Here is a 27338-nt window from a genome sequence, read left to right as displayed (position 1 = left end):
CACTAGTCCATAACAGGACATCATTATCTAGTCTATCATCATCACTAATTTCTTACATCGCTAGTCTTTCACAGGACATCACTGGTCTCTCACTATACCTGCCAACAGTTGTCTCTGACAATCCAGGAGACCAGGGTAGTCAGGTTGGGGGTGTGTGTTTGTCTGAATAACACAGTTGAGAACTGTGTTAGTAACTGTACTGTGGACTGGTGCCCTGACATTTTATCCAACCCATCAGATTATGCTACCAACTCTGCATTTGAATAGTTCTGAAATTGAGGTTAGAGATTAGGTAGGATAGGGCGATATTACTGCTTCTACTTCTGCTTCTATTACTGCACTCTGAAATTGGAGTGTAAATTGGAAAAAAAAATGGTAGTCTAAAAGGTCAAAAGGTGCTCTAGCGACCGACGCTAAAGGGCATGGTCTTTAGCCTCCTTGTTAGAAAAACCGACTCCCATGCGGAAGGTCGCCGGTTCAATCCCAGCTCAGAGTGGGTTGGGTGCAGTAGGACCTGCGTGGTTATATTGGTGCCATGACCCAGATGGGAGTAAGGTTTAGGGAGGTGAGTGTAGCAAAGGCCAGCCAGCGAAGTGCTGTGCACGTAAACCTCACTTCTCTGACCTCAAAAAGTGCTCTAGCGACAGATGCTAGGGTCCATGGTCTTTAACCTCATTGTTAGAGCAACTGACTCCCATACAAAAAATCGCCAGTTCAATCCCAGCTCAGACTGGGTTGGGTGCAGTAGGACCATTGAGTTACATATGGGGGCCACTCCGGGAAGGGAGTGGGGTTTTGGGGGGTAAGTGTAACAGAGACCAGGTAGCGAAGTGCTATGTAGGTAAACCTCACTCCTCTAACCTCATAAGGTGCTCTAGTGACAGACGCCAGAGGCCATGGTCTTTAGTCTCCTTGTTTGAGTAACCAACTCCCATACAAAGAATCACTTGTTCGATCCCAGCTCGGTGTGGGTTGGGGGGTGTTGGACCGGCGGGGTTACAGTAGCATACTGCATCATCAAAATGCACTACCTACTATTTGGATGGGAGGTAGGACTATCTGACAAGGTAGGGCAAATCAACAGAACACCTGGTAACGGGCGACCGCTGCAATCAGATACTATACCAAAGTTGGCGAACCTGGGGTGTTACAGACTGTACCAAAAAGCTAAAAGCTAGGGGTGGGGTGAAAATAAGGGTGTTTTCCAGTGTTCTGTCAATTTCCTATCCTATCTTGTCAGATTGTCCTATCTCCCATTCAAAAGTAGGAAGCACATTTTGATGATGCAATCTGCTACCCATCAGATTTTGCTACCAGTGTAAATGTTAATGTGGAGTAGTGTGAAATGAAGCTGTATTATCACCCTAACCTAACTAATTCCTAACCTCAACCCAACCATTCAAATACAGTGTTAGTAGCATATTCTGATGGGTAGGATAAAATGTAAAGACACCAAGAGAAATAACAAAACAGGAGGGCGGCGGGAGATGGGTCTGAAATACGGTAGACTCCTCAGATAAGTGGGAGCATTGGCATGTACTGTCCCTCATAGGACATCACTAGTCTTTTTAGTCTCTCAGAAGACATCATTACTCTAGTTTCTCATGTAACATCAGTAATCTCACAGGACACCACTAGTCCCTCACATCACATTACTAGTCTCTTGTGGGATATAACTTATCTCTCTCTCTCTCTCACGTGACATCACTAGCCTTTCACATGACATCATTAGTCTTTAACAAGTCTTTAACAAGACATAACTAGTCTCACAGGACATCACTAGTCTTTTAAGTCTCTCACATGAGATCACTAGTCTCTCACAGGACATCATTATTCTTTCTAATCTCTCATGTGACATCACTAGTCTTTCACAAGACATCACTAGTCTCTTACAGGATATAATAAGTCAAACAACATCAAAGAACAATACATTTACTACTGTATTCGTTTATGTTAGTTACCATTAGTTAATGAAAATACAATTGTTCATTGTTAGTTCATGTTAACTCATGGTGCATTAACTAATGGTAACAACCATGGACTTGGATGTAAATATTGCATTAGTAAATGTTCAATTATGATTAATAAATGCTGTACATGTGTTGTTCATGATTAGTTCATGTTAGTAAATGCATTAACTACTGAACCTTATTGTAAAGTGTTACCCAGTTTGATCACAAACTTGTAAACTTGTTTCTCGTTGAACCCAAATAAATTAAACTTGCCATCATAAGTAAAGTCAACTCTGGACTACTTCTCCCTCCGCATAACATGATCCTACCACTATAATTGAACTCTGACCTACTCTTGTGATGCTCAAAAAAAGAGTAACTTGTAGAGATCATACCTTGGACTTTACAAAGCACATTGAGTGTCACTTATTAACCCTCTCAGTTAAACACGGCAGTGAAACATCACATGATTATAGCAAAAATCAGTTCCCAACTGTTGATTGAGCCTGAATATTGCCCTGAAAATGAATGTTTTGAGTGCAGTAGTGCTAGACCTGGAATTTACGACAGTATAAAGGTTTGATTAGTTTATGATGTCCCCTCGCATTAACTAACTTGCATTCATATATCATCTGCTAAATCCTTTTCCTTTACAAATTCACTAGAACTGACAAGGATGTTTTTTATATGGAGGCTGCTGACGAATTGATGCATTATATAAAAAAATTTCTGTGTTTGTTTGTTTGTTTGTTTAATAATTGTCTAATATCATATCAGTGCACAGGCTACATAAGAATACATTATAATATCACAATCTGATCAGGGGTGTGTTTCCCAAAACAACGATGTAACTCGCGGCTGAACTATCACACGATGCATTGTTTAGGAAAAGAACGATTTAGTGACGCATTTTTCACTGTCACAGATCCATCGTTTGAACCACGTTAGTTATAACGTAAAGCGCCCATAAAGATACTCTAAAAGGGGTGGAGTAACTACTTCTTTACAGAAAAAAAACATAATTGTTTGTGCAAAAAGTTTTACACGCACACACATTTAAAATAAAATCCAATGTTAGTTTTGGTAAAAACATGCACTCGTTTTCCATATTAACTGAAATATATAAACAACACATATAGGACCAACATGTTTCCTTTACAAATATTATTGAAAATATTCCATATAAAATAACTTAGCTACCATGTATTCTAATCTCATAAATAAATAGTTAATAGTTGTAGGCCTAATTAACAGTAGGCTATTTATTAAGAAATGAAAAAGATCCTACTTAATAATAATAATGATAATAATAATTATCTATATATAATATATTACTAATATTATTAGGTAGGATATTGTTTTTTTATTTGACTTTAATTATTGTAAATGTACTTCTAAAATTTGAAACATTCAACCCACTACAGAAATGTTCTAACCAACAGGCATGTCATACAGTAAAGATACATTTCTTAATAAATAATCTACTATAAATTAAAAGCATTAACGTATGCTATAAATTTATGATTTCACAATCTTTGGAGACGTAACATATTCTGCTTTTAAATAATAGGTGACCTGTAGCTTTCGTCATGAGCCACGGTTGTGTTCAAAACGTCAAACATTTTTAAAGTGCACTATGAAGGAAACGCAATTGTCAATATGAAGATCGCTGAAACTGAACTGTAATAATAATTTGAATGCAAATTAAGAGATGACTTTTAACGTTCTAATGACGTTTTTTTTTTCTTTTTTTTTAATCATTCCAAGTTTGTAGAGGGAGGCATAGAGGGAATAACTGGCAATAGAACACAGCCAGGACTATGCTTCTAACTACAGCTCAAGAGGTGTAATTGGAAACATGCAAGTTTACGATGCAGTTTGTGAATGATCGTTGGAACGATGGATCTGGGAAACACCAAATCAACAAACAATTTTTAGGACGCAACTTGCAAACTTAGTTCGCTAACGATGGTTTTTGGAAACACACCCCTGTACAATTCAAATTATTATGAGATGTTTTGATCTAGATATAAGAGACTAGTTATAAAATCTAAATAAAACATATTTCTCAATAAAAGAGTTTCTTTAAAGGATATGTGAAGAGTTCAGATGCAAAAATCTTTAAGTGTCCATTGAAAATGAACATTTTTCTCAGGCACCTACAGTATGTTTATGTTGAGGTATTTCACTTCAAAGACCATGAAAGGGAACTATTCTTTGCCTTAAAAGTGATTTTACTGAACCTACACTCAGGAGCCTGATTAAAATGCTCATAGAAAAACATCTCAGACGGCATTTAAAGGTTTTTGGAGCTCTTCATGTTTTGTTAGATACCATGTTAAATGTATACGCTGTTTCCTGTTGTAGTGCTGGCTATGCAGCTGACTATGGTGGAGGGGCCGGATCGACTTCCTGCCGATGAGAACACACAGGAAGTGCTCTGCAGGAAGCTCTGTGTGCTGGAAGCTGACCTCTCAGGGGTTGTCACCTTGATATCTGTATGGTTATACTCATTTCGAATACAATAATGTATACATCTATACATGTAGAAATAATCTCAAAATCCAACATGTTGGTTTCCATGTTTTGCAGGAACTGTCTGCTCATTTTGTATCCATTTACAGTGAGGAAAGGACTATATTTATCACTTTTAAAACCATTGATGATATATGGAGGTTCAGCACCTACTACAGAATGGGTCTGTACTTATTTTAGTGTGCCAGATAATACGTTTATGTACAGTGCGGCTCAGCATAATTGAGCACAGCCCATTTTGAAAATAAATATGTGTATCCATTTCTTAGTGAGAAATGTATTTTGCTGCATTTAAACAAAACAGATTTTTTAAACATATATTTATTACAATAATATTTTAGTTACCAAACACATAGAAATAGAAAAATAATACAATTAAATTCAAGCAAAATATTGAAAAAATATGTACAACCTACAATGTTTCATCTAAATTTTTCCATTTGTTTTGCTTTTCTTGATTTTTCCTTTTTGTAATTTGTATTTAATATTTTTCTATAAAATATAAATTTGGGCGTACAAGTTTTTGGACCGGTATTATTAGGTATTTTGTTAGATAAGCTCCAGATTTTAGCTTCTTTTTAGAAATATGATTTAAAAAGATAAATTTGTGAGGGGTGTACTTATATATGCCGAACACTGTACAGTATGTTCATTAACAATGCAATAACAAAAAAATTAACAAAACATACACACACACATACATACATACATATACATATATATATATATATATATATATATATATATATATATATATAATTTTTTTTCACAGACACATTTTAGGTCTATTTTTTGTACAATGTCCTTGTTAAATAAGCTGTATTTATTTGATCATTGTTGAGAAATATTATTAAAACAAAAAAAGGCAGTCCTTTTAAAATGCAATACATTTTAAATCATAATTTATTTGTGTTGTCATCTTTTTCAGAAAGGAAATCATTCTACACTGAAAAAAATGATTCATTACTAATTGAAGGTAGCAGTGTATATGGGCTGAGTTTGAACAAAGTTTTAGTAATGTTCAAGGAATTTGTTTGTTTACATTCAGTCCATATAAATTGCTTGCAACCACTTAAAAAAATTGTAAATCCAACAAATCTTTTTTTTTCAGTGTAATATTCTGATACTCAAGAAACATTTCTAATGATCAATGTGGAAAACACTCTTAAATTATCAAATGTAGAAAACTTCAATATTTGTTTTACAACACACCCCTATTAAATCACATTTAGGGTTAGAAAGAATTAAAATAATCTGTAATGCATGTTTGCCTTTTATTATTATCATGGTAAATTAAACGGACCGAAAGTGTTGAAAATACTGTTGAAACATCTTTTTTTTTTCTTAGTTTTTTTCACAAATTGTGCAGCAAAGCTTTTCATAGATAAAGTCCAATGATATTAATTATAATTTAAAATAAAACAAAAACAACAAAATGTAATAAGCAATACAACTGGTAATTATGTTTTGTTCAAAATTGTATCATTCATTACAAACCAAAATAAATAAACAGATATTGCCCATTTTATTGTATGCTATCGTATATTATTATTTTGCTGTTTATTTTTTCACGTTTTATTTTTATGTAACTTAAAGCAAACAAATTAATTCAAAAATGCTAGATGACTTATTTATTACTATTAATTACACACTGGCCACTTTATTAGGTACATTTACTATTACTGGCTTGAACCCACTTTTGTCTACAGAACTGCCTTAATCCTTCGTGGCATAGATTCAACAAGGTACTGGAAATATTCCTCTGAGATTTTAGTCCATATTGACATGATAGCATCATGCAGTTGCTGCACATCCATGATGTCAATCTTCCATTCCACCACATCCCAAAGGTGCTCTATTGGATTGAGCTCTGGTGACTGTGGAGGCCATTTGAGTACAGTGAACTCAAACCAGTCTGAGATGCACTTTATGACATGGCGTGTTATCCTGCTGGAAGAAGCCATCAGATGACCCAGTGTAGTCTTCTGCTGCTATAGCCCATCCGCCTCAAGGTTAAACGTGTTGTGTATTCAGAGATGTTCTTCTGCAGACCTCGGTTGTAACAAGTGGTTATTTGAGTTACTCTTGCCTTTCTATCAGCGGGAACCAGTCTGGCCATTCTCCTCTGCCCTCTGCCATCAACAAGGCATTTGCGCCCACAGAACTGTTGCTCACTGGATTTTTTCTCTTTTTTAGGCCATTCTCTTTAAACCCTAGAGATGGTTGTGCGTGGAAATCCTAGTAGATAAGCAGTTTCTGAAATACACCAGCCTGTCTGGCACCAACAACAACCATGCCACGTTCAAAGTCACTTAAATCACCTTTCTTACACATTCCTTTGCTCAGTTTGAACTGCAGCAGATCGTCTTAAGTCTCGAGTTGCTGCCATGTGATTGGCTAAAAAGAAATTTGTGTTAACGAGCAGTCAGATAGGTGTACCTAATAAAGTGGCCTGTGAGTGTAAACAAAAACACAAAGCATATATTTACCAATTTTATGAGAGGGGTCTGGCTGCAGACTCGGTGCAGTGCAATCTGAGCTGCATCCAATGCTTTTTAATGGGCTCAACTAGCCCCACCCATAACCCTACCCGTCACCGTGACGTTACACACTCCATCGAGTGCATTGTGTCTGATATTGCATCGCTGAGTGATGCAATCTCAGCTTGTATGATAAGATACTATTGAATTTTATTGGATATTATTGTATGTATTGTATATTAGTATTATTACAGTTTGCAGTTATTTTTATTTGACTCTTTTGCAAACAAATTGATTCAACCCAACAACCTACTATGACTTACCGATCATGTAATTTTCATCAGGCTTCTTGGGTCAGTGTATGGAAAATCTCCTCATGGACCAGGAGTTTTGGTTAACCTCCCTTGACCACCATTCAGGAATTGAGATCTCAATTAAAGAGGAGACACTAAATTTAATGTACAAAGGTTTTCTAATGCAAGAAGGTAAAAAAAAAGTGCAAACCCCAAACATTAAAATGAATCACAAACAGTGTTTCATGTATATTACAGCTATTTTAATGAAAGCAACACTGTTTACTTTTAGGGTCTTTCTTTGGATGCTGCACAGCCAATCAGATGTTTGACAGCTCAACATCAGGAAAGGACCTTTATCTAGAGAAGGGGGACATCGCTCTGTTTGAGCCTCCCTTTTTAGGGTCAGGCTGGACTGTCCTGTCACTAGCAGAGGGGTCTAGAGGAACCAAAGCAAAGCCAGCTCTGGAGCCAGTCACCCCCTTTCATGAGTATGTGCTGTTAATTTCTAAATTTCAAATAAACTTATTGTTAAATCAAACAGAGCAGCCAGAACTGAGAACAATGGACTTTTTTTTTTCAAGGTGGTTTTTAAAGTCCTGCCCAGAGACTGTGTTAGTGGGTGGAGGAAAGGACACTATTGACCTCCCATTCCAGATTGGTGAGATTCTTTTCTTTATTTTTCATTCTTTCTATAAACACACACACACACACACACACACGTTTAAATGTTTGAGGGCAATAGGATTTTAAAATGCTTTTGAAATAATTATTATTGTTATGCTCACTACAATTATGTTCACTATACAAAACTATTTATTTAATCTGAAACAGCAAAACTATCATTATGAAATATGTTTACAATTGAAAATGACCAATTACTTCCTGCATTGAAAAAAGTTCATTCATTCATTTTCTTTTCAGCTTAGTCCCTTTTTATTAACCAGGGGTCGCCACAGTAGAATGAATGGCCAACTTTTCCAGCATATGTTCTATGCAGCGGATGCCCTTCCAGCTGCAACCCATCACTGGGAAACATCCATAGACACTCATTCACACACATACACAACGGTCGATTTAGCTTACCCAATTCCCCTTTACCACATGTTTTTGGACTGTGGAGGAAACCGGAGCACCTGGAGGAAACCAACACCAACACAGGAAGAATATGCAAACTCCACACAGCCGGGACTCGAGTCAGCGACCTTCTTGCTGTGAGGTAATCGTGCTACCAACTGAGCCACCATGAAGCCATGATGAAAAGTTTAAATCTGCATTTTAAATTGTCGTATGATAATGATACACAGGGCAACTTTTTGAGCAATATTGCTGGGCAACTATACAAAAATGTTGCTTCAGTCGCTCTGCACCACCACCACTGTGCAGCATCCACTTGATGATGCGACGGCAGCCACAGGATAACGATGCCAGTGCACTCACCACACACCAGCTATAGATGGAGTGGAAAGACAGTGATAGAGCCAATTCTGTGGATGGGGTGATTGGGAGGCCATCATGGGTAAGGGGTAATGAACTTATGAAAACTTTGGCCAGGACACTGGGGTTAAACCCCTACTATTTATGAGAAGTGCCATGGGACTCTTTTAATGACCAGAGAGGGTCAGGACCTCGGTTTAACATCTTATCCAAAAGACGGCACTCACTGACAGTACGGTGTCCCCTTCACTATACTGGGGAATTAGGACTAGCACAAACAACAGGTTGACCAGGATCAGCCCTGCTTAACTTCAGTGAGTGACCAGTCTTGGGCTGCAGGGTGATATGGCTGTGGCCATATCATCTTAACTTGTGTTCTGAAGATAAATGAAGGTCTCAGAGAATTGGAAAGGCATGGGGTTAAATAATTAATAAGAGAACTTTTATCTTTGGCCAAAATAAAATGTTAGGTTAGGTTAATTTATTTTAATACGAATGTGTGTAGTTTTATTACATAGGAGTGTGGCTCTTTCTTCCAAAGAAGTGAATGACATTGAATTGCAAATAAAAAAAAATAGCTAATGAAGCAGTGTTTACATCCAATTAGACAAAGAGAACAAAAATCGTCTCTTCCTGATAAACTGCCAACAAATATCACAAAGGTAAATGGGGTTGACCACCGTGAACCTTTTTTCCTTTTATCAAACCATTTGTGCCTCAGAAAACAAGACAAAATACAATAAACATGGGGTGGCTTTTGGAAACAAGACCATTCTTTGGAGGCACAGCTGCTCAAGACAAGATCTGTGAGATAATAACAAAATAATGGAATGATGGACTTTGGCTGAGGGTTTTTAGAATGATCAAAGCAACATTTCAGATATTTTACAATAGGGTTGGTCCATGGTATATCCATAAATGCACACCCATCATGACCAATTTGTTATTACATGATCTGTTAAAGGGTGGCACGTTGGCTCAGTGTTTAGCACTGTCGCCTCACAGTAAGAAGTTTGCTGGTTTGAGTCCCAGCTGGATCAGTTGGCATTTTTGTGTTGAGTTTGCATGTTCTCCCTGTGTTTGTGTGGGTTTCCTCCAGGTGTTCCATTTTCCCCCACAATCCAAATAAACTAAATTGGCCGTGGAGTTTTTTTTAGGCACATGCTATTCGGTAAATGTGTTTCCATCGTACTTTATGCACATTTTCTCTTACTGAATAGTAAAAAGTTTTTATTACTATCAATTACACACTGGCCACTTTATTAGGTACATTTACTATTACTGGGTTGGACCCCCTTTTGTCTACAGAACTGCCTTAATCCTTCGTGGCATAGATTCAACAAGATACTGGAAATATTCCTCAGAGATTTTAGTCCATATTGACATGATAGCATCACGCAGTTGCTGCACATCCATGATGTCAATCTCCCGTTCCACCACATCCCAAAGGTGCTCTATTGGATTGAGATCTGGTGACTGTGGAGGTCATTAGAGTACAGTGAACTCATTGTCATGTTCAAGAAACCAGTCTGAGATGAATGGCACTTTATGACATGGTGTGTTATCCTGCTGGAAGTGAAAAGTTTATCCTACTCGGTTGTGTGCATGTTTTTATGCACTTTATCAAAATATACTGTATGCCCATCTTGACTTTTACATAAGCACTTTTTATGCACTATTCCAAAATGTATATGAAATATGTGTATATCTATCAACATACACTGAATGTAACAACCTTTTACAGCGGTAGGAGTGTGTGAGACCATAGAGGACTATGACGCTGATGGGCCTGATGAACTGAGCTTCCAGACTGGTGAACGCATCATCATCCAGGGCCTGCTGGTGGCCTGTTTTGAATGGTTTATGGGGCAATCAGAGAAAACTGGGGATACTGGACTTGTCAAAACAAGACTAGTCAAAGCCACCGGTTCTTTTTGTGAGTAAGTGCTTGTGTCCTTTAGCATTAATACATCCAGCGGTTTGTGTTCTGTCTTCACTTCTTTACTTTATTTTTATCTCGCTCTACATTACAGATCATCTGACATGTTCTTGAAGGATGAGGACAGACAAATTGTTACTTTGGATCATGAGCAAATTAAAGAGGAGACTCTTTCTTTATTGAAGAAAACATGCCAGTGTGATGTTGGCACAAACTACAAACTTGGTAAGAGTTTTGAATCATAAGATGTTAGCGTTTACAAACTAAATTTGACCTGTTTTTACAACAGGATCTGCTCTATGTAAAGCCTTTATCCAAAAAAATATACATAATATTGTATATATATATATACAGTCTCTAAGACACCACAGAAACAGAACAGCAGACACAAAGCAACTGTGACAGCACAAAACACATCAAATACAGTCTTGAAAATGCAAATCCTGGTCGTAAGCTTTTCTTTTGTGTGGTGTAAACAGAACCTAAACCACCTTTACTGCTCCGCCTTAGGAAAACTGAACTGAAGATTAGAAAACGAATTTGTCACTAACACTAGAGACATATTCAATAAAAAGCTAGAATACAAGCAGTTGTAACTGCAAAGTAAGTTTTAAGCATAATGGCTATATTAAAAAGCTGAAAAATCTGTACAGCCGCTTGTCCAGGGAAGAACTCTTGGTGCTCTGAGGCCAGTAATCACACTGCTGGAAACACTGGGGTTCTCCCTAATACATAGAAGTATGTGTTAATGCTTCTGTAGTTTGATTGTAGGATTCAACCAATCTGTTTAAATTAATATCAACTGCCAATTACATTCGAAACTAGCCTAAAAAGCAGGAATGTACAGATCTGTTCCTGGAGGGCCACTGTCCTGCTGAACCTTTAACTTTCGTTAAACCCACATGAACCAGCCAATCAATGTCTGAAATCTACCCAATACCTTAAAAAGGGCACTATTTGAATGCACAGCCATCTGTAGTTCCGAAATTAGGAAACCAGAAAAGCTCCGTTTAATTTTAATAGTATCTTTGCTATATTGTATTCATTTGTTTTATTGCTTGTAGAGTTTCATTTTTACATGACAATGTCCTGTTTTTTTTGTTTGTTTGTTTTTTTACTATATACACCAAAATTTACTGAAGCAGTGACCCTAAAACCAAACCGCAAGAAATATGTACTGTTGCACCCCTAGTGCAACTACTGTAAGTTATATCATTGTGGTTCGTAAGTGCCACCTGCTAGCAGTGAATGTGCATCTCACTCAGCTTAACTACAGATTCCTTTAGATGTTTTTTTGTAGTCCAATGTTTCCTGAAAAACTACAGCAAAGTCAAATCTTTCTGTTTTTGCTTCAAATTTAGAAAGAATACAGTCTAATTTTGATTAAAAACTGCTTATGTTACTTGTATGCCACATCTTGGATCATGATTAAAATCCAGCAGTTCCCTCTAATAAATAATTAAACAGTTAAATAGAAAGAGCACGGGCCAAGTTTCATTACCTCTGGAGCTGCCAGCTTGCCAAGTTTGATAAATGAAACAGCAAGGAAAAAATCAATGTAAAGGCAGCAGTCCTTCTGTGCACTAACTGGCCTAATGTCCTCACTTTACTAGCAGTGTGTAGGGTTTATAAATGAAAGTATAGGGGACAACTCAAACAGACTCACTACATATCTCTGCACAGAAATGTTGGAGCTAGATGGAACTAAAGCCTGCAGCACATTGGCCCATCAAAAACAGGACTGGACATCCCTGCTCTACACTGACCTGTCCTTAGGAAGCGATTTGGACACATCCCAGACAAAAGGGGGCGCTGCTGTTGCACGCTTGTCCATTTCTGTAAGATGATCAGATGTTAAAGTTTGCATTTACATCATACAAACTAATCTTTCAGTGCATTTATAAATGGCATAGATTTAGTGCAGAACTGTAAGCAACATCGCAAGTTTAAGAAATCTTTTTGTATAGTTTCTATTTAGCACATCAGTGTCTTGTAGCTTCCAGTTGTTTACTGGGATCTTTATACATTCAAGACTTTATAAGTACAAAGATTGTGTATTCCTATTCCTTAAAATGGACAGAAAGTGAAAGGTGCATTATGGCCACTGTCAAAATAAATAAGCCAATTACCAGCTGTCATGTCATCAATGTATGCGGTCTATAGAAGCAGTCATTATACTGACAAATATAAGACTGCACACATGCATTGATGTGACATGCCTGTTTTTAAAATGGCATTTGCGTATAAGAAACAACGTTTAACAACATTTACAGGACAGTTAAAGTCAGATTTTGTTGTCAGTCTGAAATCTGTTATTTTAAAATGTGAGAGTGGACTTAAGCAGATACAGCTTGGTCTTAGCTACTCATTAGCATTGAAAATGTGACCACAAATGATTTCCTTGAGGGAACTTACCTTCATCCCAGTCTTCATCACACACAGGGGCGGTCCAGGTGCTCACTGGGATTTGAAACTTGCTATCAGTCTTGTCCTTAGCCACTTTGAACATTGCAAAAGAGGTTGAGATCAGTTTAAAGTACAAGTCAGGTTGCACACAGAGTCTAGTTGATTTTGCTTGGTGTGTGTCTGCAGTAGTACTATTATGCATGGTTAAACAGGGCTTACCATAGGTTTCAGTAACAGAGCATCGATCTACACATGTTGAGATGTGATGGGACAGCTCATTTTTCTTCATCAGGTGGCGTGCATTGAATGGACATGTCCATAATTCACCAACCAATTCAGGGTGATTCTACAAAAGAGATTAAGATCACAACATTATGCAAGTCATAGGGCTCTTTTTCAACTGTCTAGGCACAAAGTCTAAAATGCATGGTGCAAAAGCATTAAGGGCATGTCCAAATCCCCTTTTGCCATTTACGGATGAAAAAATAATACTTTGCACCATGGCGCATGGTCTAACAGGGTTGTGCTTGTTCTCTGAATGAGTTATGGGTGTGTTTAGGGTATAACATGCACTAAACCAATCAGAGTCTCATCTCTCATTCCCTTTAAGAGTCAGTTGTGTTTGGTTATATCCAAACACACATTCTGCCAAAACCCAACAGGTGGAAAAATCTACACTTGTGTTTATTAAAACAAATATAAATATGCATATAATAAATAATACTAATAAAAAATAATAATAATAACCACAACAACAACAACATTATACAAATGCAAATTGTCATGAATAAACTGAAAAAGCCCCCTGACATGAAGGTAGTGATTTTTATATATTTATGTATAAAATAATTTTGTAACATTTTAATCATTTTAATTATTTTCATCTTACAGCTTGACGATATGGCAAAAATTTTTATCACAATATATTTCTTAACTTTGGTCGATACGATATCATTCCGATACCGATAATGACAATACTAAAAAAAAGACATGAAAAAACTGCCAAGAATGCACACAATAGATGTCTCTACCTAAAAATGTCTGGAAACTGAATTTGCAAAGTCTATAATACCTCTAGGCTCTTATTACTTTTCTTGAAAAAAAAAGGACAAAAAATATTTATTTATATATATATATATATATAAATGTACATTATATTTATATAATACTACAATAATACAATAATACACACACACACACACACACACACACACATGCACACGCACGCGCACACACACACACACACACACACACACACACACATAGTTTTGATTGCTTTTTATCTTGAAAAAAAACATGCGAATTAAGCAGCGTTTCCATCCAGCGATTCAGAAGGCAATCCTGACATGCAGTGAACATGCGGTGGCGTTTAAAGGTGTCAGACGCTATTGATTTTGGTTATTAATGATATAATAACACTAATACTTAAACGGTAAGGTCTTTTAGAATGACCAAAACAAAATATCAGATATTTTACAGTGTGCTCTGCCTGCTGGTTTGTCCATTTACACATATTTCCATCATCACATGATCTCTTATCACAAAATCACATGACCTTTTTTAATGCGCATACTGAAATTTGTGCGGTAAAAGTGTTTCCATCGTAGCTTATGCAAATCTTTTCTTATCGGATAAAAAGTTTATCCTACTCAGTTATGCTCTTTAGTTAAATGCAAAATGCGCATAAAAATAGGTGGATGGAAACATGGCTACTGTATCTGTTGGCCATATCAGTTTGTGTCTGAATCAGACAGAGAATGAAATGCACACAGTTGAACCTCATGCCTGCTCACTAAAGTAACATCTGAAAAGTGTCTTTCACATATATTCGGGTTATAAGCATGTGTAAGTAAAATGAAGCGTGCATATATCTTTTGTGAGTTTGTTATTTGGGATGTAGAATGCAGAAAAGTTTCCGCATAGAGAGGCAATGCAGCGCTGTTGAAGATTGTGGCTGTTTACAGCGGTTTGAAGGATAAATAAGAATTTGTAGCTAAATTGTTAGCAGTGCCAAACAGCATTTCCCTTTGCTTTAATCCTCACTACAACATACAGTTAATGCTAGAAACTGTGCATGTAACAGATCAAATTTAACAAATAAAAACACTAACAGGTTGTGGCTCACAGTACACAGCTTTTGCTATTATAGTTGGAGCTGCTCCTTCTCTGAAGCCTGGTTTATACTCGATGCGTCTGCTTGTTCGCTTGAGTGCGTGCAGCGAATCTGACATCATTGCGGAGTTTGCCGAGGTTTGCTTTGGGTGCGCGCAGCATGATTTCGGCTGGCGGTGTGTAGGGCACTTTTTGAGACTCGAGCGAATAGTGTGCGCGGTGCCTCAACTGATTTGAGTTGAATATGAACCACTTTGAAGAGATTTTAACTGAAACAGTACAACTGTACACATATCTTAAAACCCATAATCAGAGAGATAATCATGATCAATAATTCTTGGCTAGAAATTGCAACAGTTGTGGGAAAGGAGAAAGTTTTTGTTAAAAGGTTTGGAAAAACCTGAGTGGTAAATTTATTAAAACCAAGAGAAGCCATGGCAAAAGTGGAGACCTGAGAACACAATTACAGAAATCTGTTTTTCCACTAGTCATAGGTTTTTACACGGATGCATTTTGTTAAATTTTTTATTTAAAACCATTTAATAGTTACAAAACTATAATGAAGTCACAAAATAATTTTTTTGATAACTGTAAAGGAATTGATATACTGATGGCCTGTTTGATTCAACAGTCATTTTACACTTTTTTTTTTTTTTGAGTCATTTCATTCATTTGGTTCAATTTGCCAAAATATTATTAAAATGTTACGAATTGCTTCCAAACCCATCTACAACTAACCCAAAAGGTTGATCACACGACAAATAAGTCATAAATAGAATACTGTAAGAAGAAGAAAATAATAATTCAATGTTTACCTGCTCTTTTGTCTATGAAGGTATTTTTGTCTCTTTGCTCAGCTCACCTCTTCATGTCTTTAAATGTCAGTGATTCGTTCACGTTACACTAACAGGCACATATAATCTTAACCAATGTACACAGCCTGAGCCGATAGGAGCCATGATAATTAGTTCACCTTTCAATTAAATTCTTTTTTAGATTCTAAACGCATATAATTGGCCTGAGATGAACGAATGACTCAGACCCGATAGAGGACTCGAGAGATGAACAGTTCAATTCTTTTTCCGGCTTTAGACACATATGATTGGCCCGTGATGAACGAATGAATCAGACCCGATAGAGGACTCGAGAAATGAACGGATCAATTATTTTTCCGGCTCTAAATGCATATGATTGGCTTCTGCCTTTCCGCGATGAACAACTTAAAAGACTTGAAATGAACGATACCACCTGCACAAATGTGCGCACGCGCGGATGAACGAATCATTCCCTGAGAGGACTCATAGTTCCTGAGTCATATTGAAGATTCGTTCAAAAGAAAACAAATCGTTCATAAACGACCCATCACTAATTTACTATCCTGCAACTTTAAACAGAAGTACTTAGCGTAGACATACAAACATGCGTGTCTTTTCAAGCAGCTCTGAGCTGCAGAAGTGACGAGAATGATACGAAATGATGGCTCTAAAAGTGCAAGAGAAGGATTGTTTTTTTCATTTCTTCCTTTAAAATAACTAAGTGGGTCTGTATTAGGGATGTCAACTTCCACAAAATCCCGTGATCGATCATCATTTAAATTAACAATCCATTAAAGATTAATCGTTAAAGTTCCAATGAACCGGACGCTGTGATAGTTTTTTCTTGTATTGTGATGCAGAGAAATGGGATTTTAAATGAGAAAACAGTGGGTGTGGCTTGTTTTTTCTACTAGGGGCTGAATGGATATAGTAAACAGGGCCGAAGTGGGACTCCTTTTCAGCCCTGGAGTTTCAAGCCTTAGACCGACCCACCTCAGTTCATGACTGACTATATTAAAATAACGTCATTTCCAATTCAGTTTCTAATGACACTAACACGTCTTCAAGGAAACAGCTGCTTTAGAATGAATGTTTTTTTATAAATATGAGAAGATTAAAGGGTAGCTAAATCTCTAACACCATTCTTTAAAACATCACAATGTTCTTCCTGCAATATCTGAATATATATTCATAAAAACTGTACACCTATATAAAGTAACCCAAACAGTTTTATATGAGTTGCTTTAATATGCTAACAGTTGAGGGAATATTATTGTAAATAAGGATATACAATTATATACAGTTGAAGTCCGAATTATTAGACAGCCCCCCCCAAGCCACAAATTATTAGCCCCTCTATTTATTTTTTTCATCAATTTCTGTTTAACGGGGAGAATATTTTTTTCAATAACTCCTCTCTAATAATGGATTTATTTTATCTTTGCCATGATGAAAGTAAATAATATTTTACTAGATATTTTTCAGGACCCTTGTATACAGCTTAAAGTGACATTTAGGCAGGTTAGGGTAATTAGGCAAGTTATTGTATAATGATGGTTTGTTCTGTAGACTATTGAAAAAATATATAGCTTAAAGGGGCTAATAATTTTGACCAAAATGGTGTTTAAAAAATTAAAAACTGCTTTTATTCTAGCTGAAATAAAACACATAAGACTTTCTCCAGGAGAAAAAATATTATCAGACATACTGTAAAGATGTCCTTGCTCTGTTAAACATCATTTGGAAAATATTTAAAAAAGAAAATTCAAAGGGGGGCTAATAATTCTGACTTTAACTGTACATGAATATAATCATGAATGTACAATAATCATGTCCAGTTAAACTAAATTAATTTTATTTCTATAAAAAAGCCCTGTAACAAATCTGTACAAGCCTGTGTATTGCACACTTATCTTTTTAATATTATTGCATTATAACACAAATACAATTAGGCAAAATTTGATCAACGACATTCATCTACATTTACAGAACAGAGCACAAACTATACCGGGTCTTCTATTAATTAATTTATTTTTCAATAAACTAGACAGTCTTCTTCCAAATTTTGATTCGAGCAACTTTAAAGATTTACAGTATAACCAAAACTCCTTTTGGAAAACCATGAACAGTGGTGTTGTTAAGGCACTTGCATTTATAAATATAACATTTTTCAAAATTATTAAAAAATAAAATATTGTTTTATACAAATTAAATATTAACATCTTCCCCTAATAAACCAAATAAAATATAATTTTTAGAAAACTGGGAGGACAACTTGAGAGAAACATTTAGCCACTTGAATGAATCAGACCAGAAGGTTCTGCTATATAAACAGTCAAAAAATGAATGTGCAGTCATTTCAATGTTAACCTTACAGAATGAACAATTATTGTGATCAAAATTAAATCTGTCTAAGAAACTCTGAAGATGGCTTAATATCATTGAATATTTTAAAATGCACTTCCTTAGCTTTGTGAGGTATGGGAAATGAAAAGAAACATAGTTCTTAATTTAATAAATAGAGCTCTTGGAAAAAAGACATTATTTCTACCAGCTTGTATTGGGAATTTATCTTGGGTTAATATTGATCTTTTTATTTTATTAGGTATTTCGCTCTGAATAAAATCTTGTCCATTCATCAACAAATAAGGCAGATGAAGTGTGTCATTTACTGTATATTGGTGACCACAATCCTAACCATCATTACAAATGTCTTCAGGACAGATTTCAATACCCTGTTGTATTGCTTATGATCACATCAATTACATTTTTCACAAAAAAATTCTGTGACTCAGAACCTCACCCGGTTTGTCCAAGATGATGGACAACAGACCAAATACCTCTCTTCCACCAATAGCCTATCCCCTATATTGCACACTTATCTTTGCTCCGCGTTCCCGCGGCTGTGTATGCATGTCCATAGATGTATACATTAGATGTCCCCTACCCTGTTGTTGTCTATTGGAAGGAATGCGTCAATAGAGCCGCCATTTTAGTACAGGGTAGCACTCCTTTGAAAGAGAGGGTGCTCGCTGCAGAGCCATTTGAGGAGAGCTGAGCTCCAGCGAGGGGGAGCATGAGCTGTCGCTTCTCCTCCTGTAAGCTGTTTTAATGCGTACACCAACCCCAACCCTAACCCTACCCCCAGTGACATCACTCGTAGAAGAAGTGCAAAAAAGGTGGAGCTCAAGCTCAAGCTCCCCCTCGCTGGAGCTCAGCTCTCCTCAAATGGCTCTGCAGCGAGCACCACTTGCTTTGAAATGAATGCCGGACCAAGCTGCAGTGGAAGGACTGTGGCCATCCAGAGCCAGAGATATACACATATACACATATATCTATAATCAGGAGTTTTCCCGTAGGTCAGTATGCATTTTTTTTTTAATTACAAAAATTATAATTTAAAATCACTTTTCTATATTGGTGGATAAATGATTGCACAGGCATTCCTGACAAAAAGCTTATGTCTGTGTGTATTGAAATGTACTATTCACCCTCCCTGTTAGATTTGATCTAATCCGTGTCTTGAAACACACCCCCTCTACTGCTTTTATTTCTCATACTGACGAAGGGAGCAATTCGTTTGTGAATGAATCTGTGTTATAAACAACTCCTTCACTAACTGGCAATAATAAGTTTTTAGCACCGCAGCATCTCGTTGTCATATTTCCTTTTAATTGTTTGCTGATTTAATCAACAAAACTAGCATAAGCCGAGTATTTAGTTCGGGTTGGTGCTGCATTGCCGAGTCGAGTCGAGCTTCCAATCAAACGCTTTATGTAAAATCAACTACGCCCCCCGAACTTCTCAGCATGCGTTTGCTGTCATATCAACACAAATGGATGTAATAACGTTAACAAATATGAGGGTTTTATATATTCAATCGCGCCAGCTCCAGGCCGCAGCGCATAACTTACTCGCGGCGTCACGGGCTGATTCCGGCTCGCATGCGGCAGCGCCTGCTCGCTCGGCCGCCGCATCTGGCTCGATTGACTCGGGCTGGAATTGGGTAGTGAGTCCAGGCATCCGGAGTAGGTCCAGCAGAGGTAACATTAGTCAGTCTGAGCTCTAAGAGATAAGTCTCCGGCAGGCGAGAATCTAGCCGGAACTGTGTTTTGCTATCTGGGTGGCTAGGCGTGTATCAGCAAACTAATAAAGCCCGAAAAAAGCCCTGAACTTAGCTTCAACTTAGTTCCACCAGGATCATGTATGTCAGAAACTATAGTTTACTGCTGAACTCATTTTGTCATAGTAAAATAACACAGAAATCGAATAATAACATTTCAGTCTACTTCAGTCTCCTGCCGAAGCTCAGACGCCGCGCTTTGAGAAACTGTCAATCACAGCTGTCAATCACGATGACACGCCCAGCATTAAATTACTGCTAAAAACAAACTGTTTACAAAAATGAAGATCTGCACCTATTTCAGCACAATAACCAGTGCCTTAATCGACCAGAACTATCTTTCGGGACATTTTATTGCAAGTGTAATATTTTTTTTTATTTGGGCTCAAGTCTCCTTCATTAACACGGAGGAGGCGGGCTTTATGACTTGTACTGCAGCCAGCCCCCAGGGGGCGATCTAACGGCCGAAACCTTCACTCAAACGTAGGCTTGCGGCACACTTGGTCTTGACTAGTGCGGTTGAATGACATGTGTCCTGGGAGCACTGTACAAATGTGGCGGCGGTATTAGCCCCTTTCACACATACAGACCTTTCCGGAAAATTACCGGCAATTTTCCGGAAAGGTTGTATGTGTGAACAGGTCCTTTTTGAAAATACCGGTAAATTCGTTCTGGCTATTTTCCGTAAAGAGAAGTTGTAACATTACCGGCAATTTGCCGGAATGCTGCGCTGTGTGAATGCAGAAGGAAGATTCCCGTAATAAGCGCGTGCACGTCTAGAACGTGCTGACGTGAGACGTCTGCTTTAGCCAATCACAACAGTCAGACGCATTTACGTCCGCGCGGTTTGTGAGGATAAAAGCCTTTGAATATTTTTCCAGACACATTTAGCTGCTAGAAGTTAGTCAGATCACGTTTATATGTTCTTCTTAATGCCAACTGTGTAAATAATCATCGATGAGATGCTTTTGATAAGCCCTTGTTTGTTTACCTTCAAGCTTTGCGTGTGCCTGTGAAACAGCCTATGAGCGCCTGCACACGCACATATTATGAACATCTCGAAATGCGAAAGTGATCCTGCGAAAGTTGTTCACAATACTGATCATCCACAGAGTTTGTAATTTAGTCAAATGTTTACAAATACAAGCGCAGCCGTTTAAAGCTCATTTGTGGTGAATGATGTCAGAATTTACCGGTATTTTGGAATGGATGTGTGAATGCTCTTTTCCGGAAAATTTCCGTAACGTCCTCGCCTGTGTGAACAGCGCTTTTTTGAATATACCGGTAAAGTCGTTCCGGAAATTTTCCAGATATTTACCGGTATCACTGTGTGAAAGGGGCTATTGACGCATGCTCAGGGTCCCTTTGCGATATCTAGTGTATATATCTATGATGCATGTCTAGGGCATCCAGACAAAAAAAAGGTCGCCTCATACATAGTCCAGATATAATAATACTAATAATAATAAATAAATAAATAAATATATATATATATATTTATTTATATTTATTAATAACAACAATAATAATAATAATAATAATAATAATAATAATAATTAACACACAAATAAAAAAGAAAACAAAATTGGTTGTGATCTCGACATAACAAAAAGTTCACGAGATAATTAAGTTGTGGTCATAACAAAACTACTTTTTGTTATATCGAGATCATGAGAAAACAACTCACATACTGTACTGAGCTGTGAGCTGCACACGCACCTTCCTGCATTTGATGAGGTGGTAGGGGAACCGGCAGGCTCGGATCAGATGATGTGGATCATATGGGCACAGCAGCAGTTTATCAGGGTTGCAGAAATCTGTGAAACACGTGACAATTATTTCAGCTGCAAAACCAATGTCGCCAGTATAACATTACTATCGGTGCCTCAAAGGCCGCGCCTGTTTGCGATTTTACCTTGAGCTTCTTCCCATCGTGGAGCTTTAACTGCCATCTCATGTTTTCTTTTTGCCTTCGACATCTCAGCCGCACTTCCCAGCTGTTTTAAATGTTAAAAGCGCACAGTCATTATTAGCAAAACACCTGCAAGTCGCGAGGCTCATCAAAACTTACCAGTAATGAGATATAATGCTAAATAGCTACAAGGTTGTGTTTTATTGTGTTGGTAGTTGATATTTACATGTATATTACACAGACAGCCCCACGACAGTAACTTACAAAGACAGGACGTTTTGTTGAGCCGCTTCAATCAAAGGTAAAAGCATCTAATGAAGTTTACATTATTCGTCCACTTGAGGCGCTAAAGCGCACCGCACCAGTAACAGGAAGCTTTACTGAAACTTTAGTTTTTTAAATTAAAAACAGGGTAACATAAATAACAACAAAAATAAGCTTTTTTGTTGGACTGAAACATGTTAAAGTAACACCATGTTTTTATTTTTAATTTATTAACTATGCTTGAACAATAACAGACGCATTACTACTTTTTAGAATTACACAAAAGACTGAGATAACACTCATATTACATACATTCACAGTCTTTCCATCCTTTATTCATTTATTTATTTTCTTTTCGGCTTAGTCCTTTTATTAATCTGGGGTCGCCACAGCGAAATGAACTGCCAACTTATCCAGCATAGATTTTATGCAGCGGATGCCCTTCCAGTCGTAGCCCATCACAGGAAACAACCAAACACTCATTTACACACATACACTACAGACATTTGAGCACCCAGGGGAAACCCATGCGAATGCGGGGAGAACATGCAGACTCCACACAGAAATGCCAACTGACCCAGCTGAAGCTTGAACCAGCGACCTTCTTGCTGTGAAGCAATACTGCGCCAACAAGTGGTTTAATATTTCCATCCTCATTAATAATAATAATACTACATATATGAATAAATAAAATGACAAAATAAATAGAATAAAAAAATAACAAAATAAATGATAAAGAAAAATCGTAGCAAGGGAGCTGAAGTTAACATTAATCTTAACAGGTCCTGGAAAACAACACTGTCTACACAATCTCTCAATAGTTAGTTTGAGCATTATCAGTAAAGTTAACATATTCTTTTTTTTTTTAAGATCAATTATTTTGGGATTTATCATTGAATGTTTTATTTGTTTCTTTACTAGGTCAAGTATTTGCAAGGGTATATTCTTGATTATTTTATCATATTTTTGGAGAACAGCTTAAGAAAGCATCATAACTCATCATATTCAAGTAATGTCAATGCGTTTGTGGTATTAATGTGTTTTGTGGTAGTAATTCCTGCTGTTACTTTAAAAAAGAAGAAATTGATATATTTATTTATTTATTTAATCATATTCTGTTGACTAAATGTTTATACAAGATGTAGCCATCTGTTTTTTAAAGATTTTTCTTGAAGATTTTAAACTGTATGTCTCCTAATCTTCTAACAAGAAAGTTGTAAAAGCTTTGAATCTGTTTAAAAGATACATTACTGTCTTGGTCCCTGTTATGTGATATAATGTAATTTTGTTACATTTGTTTATTTAACCTTCTTTTTACATCCAACAGATGTGGCAAAAGAAATTTCAGGTTCAGTTCAAAGTAAGCTATCTGTCTGTCTGTTTGTTCGTCCATCCGTCCGTTTGTCTGTTGGTCTGTCTGTCCTTTTTCTATCTTTCTGTGCATCTATTCTTGCAATCTGTCTTTTTGCTCACAATTAATTCAGTCATTCATTCAACTAGAGCAAATAAGATAAAGAAAATTGGGCATTTTTTAAAATATGTATGTGCAATAAGTCATTTATTAATAGATGATTTTTATATCCAAATCATGTGAACGCTGTTGCAATTACAACAGTTGCAGATGTGCCTCCCACTTGTTAAGGGTCCGAAAGTAATTGGACAAAATAATAATCATGAATCCAACTTTCACTTTTTAATACTTGGTTGCTAATCCTTTGCAGTCAACTAAAGCCTGAAATCTGGAATGCATACACATCACCAGATGCTAGGTTTCATTTCTGTTGGTGCCCTACCAGGCTTCTATAGCAGTCTTCAGTTTCTGCTTGTTCTTGGGACATTTTCCCTTCAGTTTTGTCTTTAGCAAGTGAAATGCATGCTCAATCGGATTCAGGTCAGGTGATTGACTTGGTCAGTGCATAACATGCCATTTCTTTCCCTTCAAAAACTCTTTGGTTGCTTTCGCAGTATGCTTTGGGTCATTTTCCATTTGCGCTATGAAGTGCTGTCTGATGAGTTCTGAAGTATTTGCTTAATACGAGCAGAAAATATTGCATGGAACACTTTAGAATTCAACCTGCTGCTTTTGTCAGCAGTTGACAGTCATACATGCCGATGCCATGACACTACTACCACCATGCCTTTCCTTCTTTATACTCTTCTCTTCCCATCACTCGGGTATAAGTTGATCTTGATCTCATCTGTCTATAGGATATTGTTCGAGCACTGTGAAAGCTTTTTTAGAACTCTAAAAAAGTGTTGGTGTTGTCTTCTCTTGATTGTTGACTCTAATACACATACACTCACCTCCTGAAGAGTGTTCTTGATCTGGCCATCTGTTGTGAAGGGAAATAATTATTCAGTCGTGTTCCACAGTTGTTTCGGTGGTCTTCCGGGTCTCTTGGTGTTGCTGCGCTCACTGGTGGACTCTTTCTTTTTAAGAATGTTCCACACACATGTTTTGGCCACGCCTGATGTTTTTGCTATCTCTCTGACGAGTTTCTTTAGTTTCTTCAGCATAATGATGGCTTGCTTGACTAAAAGTGACAGCACTTTGGATCTCATCTTAAGAGTTGACAGTAACAGATTCCAAATGCAAATAGCATGCTTGGAATGAACTCTGGACCTTTTATCTAGATATCTAGAAGCCGTATAAGTTTGGACCCTTAACAAGTGGTAAGCACAATGATGTTACTCCTGATTTGGATTTAAATACCCTCAAATTAAGACTGACAGTCTGCAGTTAAAGCACATCTTGTTCATTTCATTTCAAATCGATTGTGTTGGTGTATAGAGCCTATATATATATATATATATATATATAGTGTGTAACCCAACTCCAAAACTATTTACTTGAAATGGACACAGACATGGTCACGTTCCTATACAACTTGTCCAAGACTTATGCTTTTAATGTAAACCTTTACTCCCTCTTTGTGTATAAAGAGGTGTTTTGCAACAAGTCTCTTGCTCATGTATTAATATTATGGTTTTAATACTCCTGCAATCAATGTTTAACTCTACCACAGCTAAACAAGATCATAGATGTTTGATATCCCTGCATAGGTAATTTGATGTATGAATGATCATTTACATTTTATGTTAATTCATTCATTCATTCATTCATTTTCTTGTCGGCTTAGTCCCTTTATTAATCTGGGGTCGCCACAGCGGAATCAACCGCCAACTTATTCAGCAAGTTTTTATGCAGTGGATGCCCTTCCAGCCGCAACCCATCTCTGGGAAACATCCACACACATTCACACACACACACACACACACACACACACACACACACACACACACACACACACACACACACACACACACTCATACACTACGGACAATTTAGCCTACCCAATTCACCTGTACCGCATGTCTTTGGACTGTGGGGAAACTGGAGCACCCGGAGAAAACCCATGTGAATGCAGGGAGAACATGCAAACTCCACACAGAAACGCCAACTGAGCCGAGGCTCGAACCAGCGACCCAGTGACCTTCTTGCTGTGAGGCGACATCACTACCTACTGCGCCACAGCTTTGCCATGTTAATTCATGTTAAAATTTTAAGAAACTTTAAACATTTCCGCAGTAGCACTCACCCAGAATGCATATGCAAATCACCACAATTTGGAACAAAGTACTATAAAATATGCCTAGGAGGGGTTCTTATTAGTCAACTCGGCTCCTGAGGGTGGTACAAAGCCTTCCTTAGGGTTAAACAAATTATTTTTGTTTAGCTTGTTTGGTCTTACAAAATCTGTGTTTTTTTCCATCATTACACTCTCCCAAACTCTTATTTTTCTTCCTTAACTCTTCTCTACACTTGTCTGGATGTGTGTTTTTGTTAGATGTTAGTTTCTATTAGATTATTCAATAAAGTTTAGCTTTCTATAAAGAAAGGTGCCTGTGCATATTTATGAATCTAATGTCTTAATCTTCAGATGATTCATTTGTTCAGATGTCAATTCTTTTAAAGACCCGTTCAAATGAATCTTCAATTCACTTTGAGCTAATTCGCTACATACAGTATAATTAATATGTTTAAATTAATGTGTGATACGCTTATTTCTTTTCAGGCAAGAGTCATCAAACAGAAGTCAGCAATTTAAAACAGAAAGTCAGCCACGTATTGAGTGAGGCACAAGAGACTCAAAGAAATGAGGTTTCAGCGCTGATCATCAATCACCAGAAGGAGAAACAAAGAAATGACACAGAAGTGTCCCAGGACACCCCTCGTTTTTCTGTCTGCTCAGATAAGGAAGGCAGCAGTCCAGATGAACATCACGCTCTCCTCTCCTTCTTGAGCAGTCGTGAGCACCAGCCAGAGTTCACCCTCTTATACAGAGCTTACCCAGAATTCCTCATGACACATTTTGAGGGTCACTCTGATGAAGAGGATATAGTAACGTATTTAGGCATAGCTCGAGAACTGGCACGGAAGAAGCGTGTCTCATGGGCACAGAGCCGTATCTGTTTTCTTCTCGGACAGCTTTGTGCAGGGAGATCAAAGTTCTCTCAAGCTCGTGTTTATTATGAAGAAGCCTTAAATGTACCTCGGGATAGTTTCTCAGACATGCTTCTGCTCTCTGCCCTTTATTCCAACCTGGCGCTCATTTACTTGACACAGAAGAACCACGAGAAGTTCTTCGCTTTGTCAGAACGCTTTTCTGCTTTGTTAATGGCTGTCCCTGATTGTTTGTTTGGCTGTGAGGATCCTGAGGTGTTGAAGTATGTGCTGAAAAAAGCCGTCCTGGCCAAAAGTCAGCTCGCTGAGGCCCGAGCCTGTTTTCTTCTGGCAAAGCTCCACCTGAAGATTAAAGATGCTGTGAGTGTTGTCCCGTTCATTGAAAGGCTTTTAATCCTTGCCGATGAGCTTCCTGAAGTATGTGATGAGGCTATGTGCCATGTTTCCCTGGTGTTAGCGAGACTCTACAGTGAGCAGGGTTTACCTCGCCTGGCTGAAAGCTGTGCACGCCGGGCATCACTTCAGGTCAGTGCTACTTCTTAATAGTGCTTTAAGGAACTATTATAGGTGCATTTATAGAGGAAAACTGGATTACAGAACCAAAC

The 27338-nt window shown here is 37.4% G+C and overlaps 3 protein-coding genes across 8 annotated transcripts in view; 1 reads left to right on the top strand and 2 right to left on the bottom strand.

The window, feature by feature from the left end:
- stim2b (stromal interaction molecule 2b) overlaps positions 1-27338 on the bottom strand; it is an 860843-nt gene that overhangs the window by 541469 nt on the left and 292036 nt on the right. The gene's annotated exons all lie outside the window — the stretch shown is intronic.
- sh3tc1 (SH3 domain and tetratricopeptide repeats 1) overlaps positions 1-27338 on the top strand; it is a 58282-nt gene that overhangs the window by 2177 nt on the left and 28767 nt on the right. The window contains exons 3-11 of one of the 5 annotated variants that reach the window (XM_073907437.1): positions 4320-4450; positions 4545-4650; positions 7312-7452; positions 7553-7751; positions 7845-7921; positions 10442-10633; positions 10731-10861; positions 23596-23628; positions 26345-27258. In XM_073907437.1, the coding sequence (XP_073763538.1) occupies positions 10554-10633; positions 10731-10861; positions 23596-23628; positions 26345-27258 (1158 nt within the window). In that variant the 5' untranslated portion in view covers positions 4320-4450; positions 4545-4650; positions 7312-7452; ... (1 more) ...; positions 7845-7921; positions 10442-10553. Of the gene's footprint in view, positions 1-4319; positions 4451-4544; positions 4651-7311; positions 7453-7552; positions 7752-7844; positions 7922-10441; positions 10638-10730; positions 10862-21794; positions 21974-22123; positions 22306-23595; positions 23629-26344; positions 27259-27338 lie in introns of those variants that run through there. The other 4 variants (XM_005166494.6, XM_073907441.1, XM_073907440.1 and 1 more) reach the window with 4 other exon arrangements.
- LOC100535654 (gametocyte-specific factor 1) lies at positions 10731-22325 on the bottom strand. Of its 2 annotated transcripts, none has more exons than XM_068222756.1 (7): positions 22269-22325; positions 22008-22089; positions 21812-21909; positions 13262-13388; positions 13052-13135; positions 12403-12472; positions 10731-11361 (listed from the first exon to the last, which is right to left on the bottom strand). In XM_068222756.1, the coding sequence occupies exons 2-7, from the start codon at positions 22069-22071 to the stop codon at positions 11265-11267; spliced, it is 540 nt and encodes a 179-aa protein (XP_068078857.1). In that variant the 5' UTR covers positions 22072-22089; positions 22269-22325; the 3' UTR covers positions 10731-11264. The 2 variants fall into 2 exon arrangements, with proteins under 2 accessions (XP_068078857.1, XP_073763544.1); XM_073907443.1 differs by lacking the exon at positions 22269-22325 and adding an exon at positions 22164-22224.

This window comes from Danio rerio, chromosome 7, assembly GCF_049306965.1.
Source record: "Danio rerio strain Tuebingen ecotype United States chromosome 7, GRCz12tu, whole genome shotgun sequence".
Taxonomy (NCBI): domain Eukaryota; kingdom Metazoa; phylum Chordata; class Actinopteri; order Cypriniformes; family Danionidae; genus Danio; species Danio rerio.
Note: the sequence above shows the minus strand (reverse complement) of the source record. Positions and strands in the feature narration are given on the sequence as shown.

Coding starts and splice junctions, on each gene's coding strand:
- LOC100535654 (XM_068222756.1), bottom strand. CDS start 22,071: ATGTCGAAGGCAAAAAGAAAACATGAGATGGCAGTTAAAGCTCCACGA. Junction 21,910..22,007: donor ACGATGGGAAGAAGCTCAAG/GTAAAATCGCAA, acceptor CGTGTTTCACAG/ATTTCTGCAACCCTGATAAA. Junction 12,473..13,051: donor TGATGAAGACTGGGATGAAG/GTAAGTTCCCTC, acceptor ATCATCTTACAG/AAATGGACAAGCGTGCAACA.